Raw genomic sequence first — 9146 nt, 5'->3', positions numbered from 1 at the left:
TCGGGCTCCCGCCGCTCTCACCGCCGCCGCTGCAACGGCCGCCACCGCCACCGCCACCGCCGCCTCCACCTCCTTCTTCTGCCCCAGAGGCCGCTTCGCAGGGAAAGTTACATAACGCGCCGGCAAAGCCTTCTGGGAAACGTAGTCCCGACGGGGCCAGTTCTTAAAGGGGACGTTGGGCGGCGAGGGGTCTCGCCGCCGCTCCGCGCACAACTCTTACTACTCCTAGCCACGACGAAGGGGGGAGTTTGGCGCGTTCCGAGGAGCTCGGACACAAAGGTGGGGGACGGGGATGTGATACAAATGCTCAGAGCTACTACGGATTCAGAAGTTGTGTGAGGGCCGGCCAGTGGCTCACTCGGGAGAGTGTGGCGCTGATAACACCAAGGCCACGGGTTCGGATCCTACATAGGGATGGCCGGTTAGTTCACTGGGTGAGCGTGGTGCTGACACCAAGTCAAGGGTTAAGATCCCCTTACTGGTCATCTTTAAAAAAAAAAAAAAAAAAAGTTGTGTGTTTGGGGGTGGGGGGGAGGAACAGTCTCAGGCACCTAATTTCTGCTCCAACTTGCTGTGCAGCTTTAGGCGAAAGTCTTGCTCTCTCTGACCCTGTTTCCCCGCCCATCAAAAGTGGCCTTATGACGGGTTAGGAAGGCAGCAGCTCCTGGGGCGGGGCGGAGAGGACCTGATTGGATGGTTTCAGGGCAGGGGACGGGAAGAGGGCAACTGGAGTGAGGGGTCTGTCTACTTGGCACTTCGTCCTCCCCCAGAATCGTAGATATCAGCCTTTGGGGACAGCCACAGCAGGAGAAAGGAGAGGACTGAGGGCTTCCGACCAGGCCCCTGCCTCAGTTTCCTCATCTGCTAAAGGAAGGGAGTGACCGAGCGCTCTCCAACTGTTTCAATCTCCCGGCCCGCTCTGGTCTCCAAAGGGTTACACGGTCGGCTTCTCCACCCGCCCCCCGACTTTACTACAATTCCCAAAATGCTCTGCGGCGCGGACAGGCTGACGTATTTCCGCTCTCCGAAAAGTGGGGGAGGCTTTCCCGATTCCCGCTGCTTTCCCCCCCAACTTTTGGGGGCGCTTTCCGTGCTTCCGGAGCACGGTGCTTGGGGGACCTTTACCCTCTCTTGCCCCCCCCCAATTTGGAAGAAGGGAATGGGGTCAACAGATGGCGAAAAAGAGGAGGGGGTTGCTGGGGGAGGGCAAGCGCCAGAGCACCTTTCCCCAACCTTGAGTGCTTACTACCTGGTAGGCCCTACCAGGCTTTGGGAACCCTCATATTTTCTCTCTCAGGCATCGGGAACAGTGCGAGGCAGGCTTTGGGGAGGCGGGGAGGCGGATCTCCAGGTTCTAACCCACATTAGCCCCTTCCTCTCTCTAGGCCCGGGTCCACGTTATGCACTCCAACATGTTTGAACGGTGCTGGCCAGTTAGCTCAGTTGGTTTGAATGCAGCCAAGGCCAAGGGCTCGGATTCCCATACACGCCAGCACCAAAAAAAAAAAAAAAAAAAAAAAGAAAGAAAGGGGATAGGGGCCGGCCCGTGGCTCACTTGGGAGAGTGTGGTGTTGACAACACCAAGTCAAGGGTTAAGATCCTCTTACCAATCATCTTTAAAAAAAAAATTTTTTTTGTTTTTTAAAAGGGGGGTGGGGGAAGAGTTCTGGCTAGATTTAGGCTTCAAGTGGACCGGATTGGCCTCTGACCAACTGTGAACTTGGGCCAGGCCCTAAACTTCTAGGAAAAAATGGAGATCCCTAGAGTCTGTTCGTTCATGGCTACCTTCAGATTGAAGTGCAAACACGCACATCAATGCTTAGCTTGGTGCCTGGCACAGAAGGGAAGTGCCATAAATGGGAGTTTTTTTTGGAAGTTGTTTTTAAGCTATGCATTAATTCCATTATTCGACCTCTCTTCTGTGCTGGGCAATGCTGGGGACACAGCAGTCACTGAGACTAGCTTAGGCCTTGCCCTGACATGGAAGCAGACATTAAATTTTGATTTTGCTCAAATGATTAACTAAATTTTTTGATAATTCCTATGGAAGCTGGATGTCAGGAAAAGTTTTCTTAAGGAAGTGATATTTGAGCTGAGACCTGAAGGATGAATAGAATCTAATTCTAGGAAGTAAAGACTCCTAACTCTTTTTTTTTTTTTTTTGTCCTTTTTGAGACTGGCCGCACTGAAGGATGAATAGAATCTAATTCTAGGAAGTAAAGACTCCTAACTCTTTTTTTTTTTTTTTGTCCTTTTTGAGACTGGCCGCACCGCTCAGCCAGTGAGTGCACCGGCCATCCCTATATAGGATCCGAACCTGCGGCGGGAGTGCTGCTGCGCTCCCAGCGCCGCACTCTCCCAAGTGCGCCACGGGCTCGGCCCAAGACTCCTAACTCTTTATGCCCATTTTACAGATGAGGAAAACGGAGGCCCATGGTTATACAGCTGGCCAGCGCAGCACCACCCAGGTCTGAGTCCACAGTGGTGGTTATTATCTACTCTGCTGCCAGGTTCTGGGAAAGAGAACCAGTTTCTGTCCTCCTGAAATTATGGGGGAAACATGCCTTAAACAGATAAGGGCATATGTTCACTAAGAGACACTATGATGGACCATAGGAAACAGAATCTAACAGGCAGGCCCATCTCATCCTGGAGAAGGGAAATCAGGACATTCTCCCAGAGGAGGTGACATTTAAACTGGTATCTTAAGGATGAATAACAGTAAGATTTCATTTGAACACAGGACTTGATGGCTTTAAGAAACAAACAAACAAAAAGTATGGAAATCCATCAGCTTCCAACTTCAAGGGGGTGTTTCTTGTCCAAGGAGGGGATGGGGCAGGTGTAGGTGCTGGTTTCCCAGGCCTGTCTCACACAGAGCCTCAAGTAATTGTATTAAAAATAAGTTTATTGATATCTCGTCACCACTGAGGAGAAAGGAGGGGTTTGAGCTCTGAAGGTCAGAGACAGTAATGGGAGGCAGAGGACCCATCCTATACCTCCGCAATCAGAACTCTGCCCCCTCCCTAGGGTATAGATCCCTCTTTGTCATCCATATTTTGATTTGTCTTGCAACTCCCACCCCCTCCAAAGTCTGGGATGGGGAGGTGGGGAGGCCCCAACAGATCAATTATTTTAAAGTCAAGAACAGGAATTGTTAGGAAAGGAGATATGTGGAGACCCGAGAGGTTCCCTCACCACCCCACAAAGGGCAATAATAAATAACATAAAATTGATGGCTTAGAAGTCAGGGTTAAGGGAGGCAGCCAGGCAGAAGCACTGTATCAGAGAAAGGGGCTGGGGAAGCCCATCCATGAGACCCCCCCAGCCAATCAGGCACTAACTAGCACAGGGAGTGGAGTGCTTATGCCCCTGGAGCAGGGAGCCAGGGGGCAGCTGGGATGGGCAAAAAGCAATGCTCCCTCGACTGCGCCAAGCTGGGGAGAGGGGGTGCAGGCAGAAGGAGCACGGACAGCAGATTTCAGGGAGATTTCCATCGGCCCCGCCTCTTCCGTGTAGGGAAACCTTTTCGCCTCTTGTGTGGGGGTGAGTCATGGGGACGGAGTGGGGCTGGGGGTGGCTGGGGTGCCCCTTCCTCACTCCTGGGGGCGATGATCACCCCCCGGGCTGCCACCACGGCCCCGTCCATGACAGCAGCCACCACAGACACAGGCTCTGGGGTGATCTCCACCTTGGGGGCAGGTGGGGGCAAGACAGGCCTGGGAGGTGGGGGTGGGGGCAGCGGGTCCACTGGAGTTCCTGACAGAAGAGGCAGCAGGGCACTGAGGGCCTCACTCAGCTTGGCCAGTCCCTGCCGAAGAGTGCCAGCCAGCTCCCGGATGGCGTTGGCAGTCTCCTGCTGGGCCCGCAAGAAGTCCAGGGATGGGTCTGGCGCTGAGGGTGTGGGCGGAGGCCGAGGAAGGAGTGGGGAGCTGGGGGGCGAAGGTGCCACTTGGGCCAGCGGCAGAGATGGTGGGGGTGGTGGTGGAGGGACTGGGGGTGGTGGAGACAAGGCCAGGCGGGGCAGCTGCACCGTCTGCAGGGCTGGAGAGGGCGTGGACTCACACTCCTTGGGCCGTGGGTTGTCCCCTTCTTGAGGATTGCAGGAGGGCTGAGCCCAGGGCTCTGGGCTGCTGGAGTCCCCCTTGACATGGGCTAGCGTATCTGTAAAGAGAAAGATGCAGGTAAGGTGTGAGTGACCCTGGAATGCTGCCTTGATTTCCCCTTCTCCTCTCCCTTCTCCACCTCCCCCCTACCCTGATCCTGGAGCGATCCTTTCAAAACCTGTCAGATGGTGCCTTGGAACAGAATCCCCATGATGGGCCACTGTTTGTACTCAGAGGAAAGAGTCAATATATTTAACCTTGTGGCTTATGCCAACGTTAGTGGAAACAGGGTCCTGGAAGTTCCCTGCTGAGCTAGACACCTCCCATCTCAGTAACAGTCAACATTCTGCAAGGCTCTAAACCATCTGAACACTCCCTACCACACCTCTCAGGATGCACTGCTAGATGCTGGTGAGGTCTGGGGGCCTGGGAGAGAGGTGGAGTGTCTGGAGCACTGGGGGCACTTCTGGAGGCTCTCTCTAACCAGGACGGCAGGATTTTCTAGTTTAACTCCTGGCCTGCTGGGCTTCCTCAGTCTCCGCTCACCTGGGATCTCATTCATGCTCACGGACTTGAACACAGTGTGCAAACAGGCTTCCAGATTCCCGGGCCCAGCCTAAAACTCTCCCCTAAGTTCCGGACTCCCGTCTCCAGCTGTGTCCTCAGCCTAGCCACTGGATTGTCTAAGAAAGCCTCAAACCCACTTGTTCAGAGCGGAGCTTCTGCTCCCCTCCCAGCCTGCTTCTGTCTTAGCCATACCCATCTCAGCTGATGGTACTCCATCCTTCCAGCTACTAGGGCTAAACACCTTTACTCTTCTTTTTCTCTCCCAACATACCAACTAAGTACAAACGCCATTGGCTCTACCTTCAAAGTAAATATAATATCCATCCTCTTCTCTATACCTCCATGGCCCACACCCTCGTCCAACCACCAGCATTTCCCACCTGGACTACTGCAGTCACCTCCTCATTTGGCTCCCCACTTCCTCCCCTGCCCCTTACAGTCTCTTCTCCTCAGCAAGCAGCCCGAGGGTCCAACTAAAATACAAGTCAGTTAGGCTACAGGAAAAGAAGCTAGTCATGAAGGATCACATATCATATGAGCCATTTATATGTCCAAAACAGGCAAATCTATAGAGACAGAAGTAGATTAGTAGTTGCCTAGGACTGGGGGGAGGTGAGGGATATGGGGGAGGGGGTGGTTAAGAAGAGCGATGAAAATGTTCTGAAATTGATGTGGTGATGGTTGCACAACTCTGTGAATATACTAATAGCCATAGAATTGTACACTCTAAATGGGTGGATTGTGTACTACGGGAATTACATCTGGATAAAATTGTTTAAAATAGTACAAGTCAGATATTGTCCTTTCTCTGCTCAAACCCTTCTGTGTTTGGCTCCCATCCCACTCAGGGCAAGAGCAAAGTCCTTGAGGTCCCCAAGGCCCTGCACCTTCTGCCTCCATTGCTTGCCTGACCTCATCTCTCACCCCTCTCTCTCCCTCCTACTCACTAGGCTCCAGTCACTGTGGCCTCCTTGCTGGTCCGCAAACACACTAGGCCTGCTCCTGCCTCAGGTCTTTGCCCTTGCCATTCTTTAGCTTTGAAAGGTCTTTCCCCAGATACCTTCCTGGCTTCCTCTCTTACCTCCTTCAGGCTTCTGTTCAAATGTTGCCTCCTCTGGAAAACCTTTCTCAACCATAATCGAAAGTAGCTCCCGTCCCTTTCCTTTTCTCTCCCCTAGCCCCACCTGATTTCTGGTATAGCGCTTATCTCCACCTGGTATAGTATCAATTTGTGTTTGTTGTCTGTCTCCTCCTCCTGATGTCAGCTCCATCAGGTGGGGCCTTGTTTTGTTTACTGCTGTTTATCCAGTGCCTACAACAATGTCCAGCATAAATTTTTTTCTTTAATGAGAAAAGAACTGTGGCTTCCAGAACGAAAGTTTAGCCTCTTCCCCGGGCTACAAGTCCTCAGCTCTTGCCCCCACATCTTCCTTTCTGACCCTCTAGGCTGTCTCAGGGTCAGCGCACATGCTGTTCCCTCCTCCAGGATCATAACCCCACCTTGCACTGCCCCTTGCCCAGCTCAGATGTTCCTTCCCCAGGGAAGGCTACCTCCCCATCCTCAACTAAATCAGATGACCCTGCTCTTCCTTCAAAAACAGCCAGACACCTCCTGCCTTGAATGCTGGGGGTCCAGCCTCCTTGGGCCAGCCAGCCAGGGGAGATGGGAAGAGTTACTGGACACTTCCCCCAGCAAGGCCCTGGGCTAAACTTTCCTCCTACGTTATTTCACCAAGTCCTCCCAGCCATTCTCTGGGGCAAGTGCTATCACGACCATCACCCTATTTTATTCTTTTTTTTTTTTTTTGGCAGCTGGACCCTTGACCTTGGTGTTACAAGACTGTGCTCTAACCAACTGAGCTAACCAGCCAGCCCTCTACCCCATTTTAGAGATGAGGTGATGAGGTCTAGAAAGAGTGTCATAGAGCTGATAAACAGGTAAGGGGGGATTTGAACCCAGGCTGGCTCCATAGCCCATGCTTTTAACCACCCCTTGGGCAGGGGCTGTGGGCCTGGGGTCGGGGTAGGAAACGGGAGTCTCCCTTATAAGGGGCATGGAAATTGCAGCCACTCAGATATGTGGCTTTTCAAGTCTACTGAGCAAAAAGGAACAGAACGTGGCCCAGCCTTTGTGCCCACAGAGTTCACAGGAGACATGGAAGGGCCGCTATGAGAGTTAAAATCATATTTATTTGCAATCTTTGGGCCTCAGTTTCCCTACCTGTAAATGGGTATGCATGAGTGTGGGACCAAATGACCCAATAACATCTCCCTGAGGGCCATCATAGGGATTGAGTCACTACAGATACAGGGTTTAGGACTGCCTGGGACATAGTAAATTCTCAATGTCATTATTGTTATTTCAAATATTAGGTCAGAGATAAATGTTTCTTAGCGCTTTCTCCAGTGTCAACAAAGATGCCTCAGGCTGCCCCTTCTGAGTTTCACACAGTGGGTAATCTGTGTAAGATTCTAAGTGCAGATGCTCTAAGCACGTTCCTGCCTCAGGATTGTTGCACATGCCCTTTCTTCTAACTGAGAGATATCCGCTAGGCTCAATCTCTATTTAGGTCTCTGCTTGAATTTCATCTCCTCAGAGAAGCCCTCCCTCACTGCCCTGTCTATATAGCCCCCTTCAACCACTCACTATCCTCTTAATATGCTTTATTTCTCTCCTTAGTTCCTATCACTTCCTGGTATACAATTTGTTTTGGAGGTTACTTGTCTGTGGTCTCTTTCCTCCAACTAGAATGTCAGCTCCACAAGGGAAGGGGATTTATCTTCTGTATTCCCAGCACATACCATAGTACCTGCCTTCGAAGAGGTTCTCAATAAATGTTTGTTAAATGAATGAGTGTATATTAAGTGCTTGCACAGCTTCTGAAAAAATAAGTTTGCCACCTCTGTTCTGGTTCAATGGTGCTGTTTCACAGATAGAAACAGTGAGGTTTGGGCGGGCCCGTGGCTCACTCGGGAGAGTGCGGTGCTGATAACACCAAGGCCCCGGGTTCGGATACCATATAGGGATGGCCGGTTTGCTCACTGGCTGAGCGTGGTGCTGACAACACCAAGTCAAGGGTTAAGATCCCCTTACCGGTCATCTTTAAAAAAAAAAAAAAAAGAAACAGTGAGGTTTGACTCAAGCTGAGAACAAGGGTCCCAAGTGATTGTGTCTCTCTCCTGTTTAAGATACTTTCGTGCCTCCTGAATGCCCTCAAGATGAAATCCAAAGTCCTGACCTTGACTTACAAACCACCTGTAATCTAATTCTGGCATACCCATTTAGCTCTCAGTCAATATTAATTGTTGTTGTTGTTACTGTTGGGCAGTCTAGTCCAGTGGTTAAGGTAACTGCATGGACTGGGAATTGGACACTCACATGTGTTTGAGTCGTGACTCTACTACTTGCTGTGTATCGTTGGGTGGGTGAATGAACCTCTTCCAATCATATGATTTTGAACTCCTTTGTCTGATCATGTCCACATCACTCCCTTTCTCAAAACCACCATTGCGCTTAAGATAAAAATCCAAACTCTTCACCTTAGCCTAAAGGCCCAGCATGGTCTGGCCAAGCTTTCTTCCTTCCAAGCTGTTGCACATTCTGTTCCTTCTATGAGGAACACTTTCCCACCTGTTCTTCATTCTTACTCTTTGTGTCTTAGCTCTCACATCCCCTCCTCCAGGAAGCCCTCCTTGACCCCACAGGCTGGGTCAGGTGCCCCTTCTGGGCTCCCACAGACCCTGGGCTTCCCAACTCCAGCCCTGCCTGCTCTGAGTCATAGCTGTCTACTCCGCTGGACTGTCTCAGTCATCAATGTGTCCCCAACATCACCCCACACAGGGCAGGTGTTCAGAGAATAGCTATAGAATAAATTCCAATCCACAGTCAAGGCTAATCAGGGAAGTCTCTGTAATCAGCTCTCCACACCTCCTCTATTCAAGCCATGGCCTTAGGAAAGTTCCTAAATCTCTCCAAGTCTTTGATTTATAAAATGCTGAAATACTATGTACCTCACAGCATTGATAATCACATATCAAGAGCTAAGAAAGACTGTTCAGAAGGTGCTGTACTAAGCAATTTACCCATATTAACTCATTTAATCTTCACAGCAACCCTTTGGGGTGGGGATTGTTTTTATTTCCATTTTACAGATGCCAAAACTTAAGTGCCATAACTTACTCAGATGACACAGTTGAGTGGCGAAGTTGTGATTGGAGCCCAGACAGTCTGTCTCCAGAGCCACTACCCTAACTGCATTTTTTTTTTTTTTTTGAAAGATGACCGGTAGGGCCGGCCTGTGGCTCACTCGGGAGAGTGCGGTGCTGATAACACCAAGGCCGCGGGTTCGGATCCTATATAGGGATGGCCGGTTTGCTCACTGGCTGAGCGTGGTGCTGACAACACCAAGCCAAGGGTTGAGATCCCCTTACCGGTCATCTTTTAAAAAAAAAAAAAAAAAAAAAAAAAAAAAA

The 9146-nt window shown here is 50.8% G+C and overlaps 1 protein-coding gene across 1 annotated transcript in view; it reads right to left on the bottom strand.

Annotated features, from left to right (window-relative positions):
• Positions 1 to 2887: 2887 nt before the first annotated feature.
• Positions 2888 to 9146, bottom strand: part of MYPOP (Myb-related transcription factor, partner of profilin) — a 7262-nt gene continuing 1003 nt past the window's right edge. Inside the window, exon 2 of the mRNA XM_008578607.1 lies at positions 2888 to 4164. Coding sequence (XP_008576829.1) covers positions 3482 to 4164 — 683 coding nt within the window. The 3' untranslated portion in view covers positions 2888 to 3481. The remainder of the gene's footprint in view (positions 4165 to 9146) is intronic.

This window comes from Galeopterus variegatus, unplaced genomic scaffold, assembly GCF_000696425.1.
Source record: "Galeopterus variegatus unplaced genomic scaffold, G_variegatus-3.0.2 Scaffold1725, whole genome shotgun sequence".
Lineage (NCBI taxonomy): Eukaryota > Metazoa > Chordata > Mammalia > Dermoptera > Cynocephalidae > Galeopterus > Galeopterus variegatus.
Note: the sequence above shows the minus strand (reverse complement) of the source record. Positions and strands in the feature narration are given on the sequence as shown.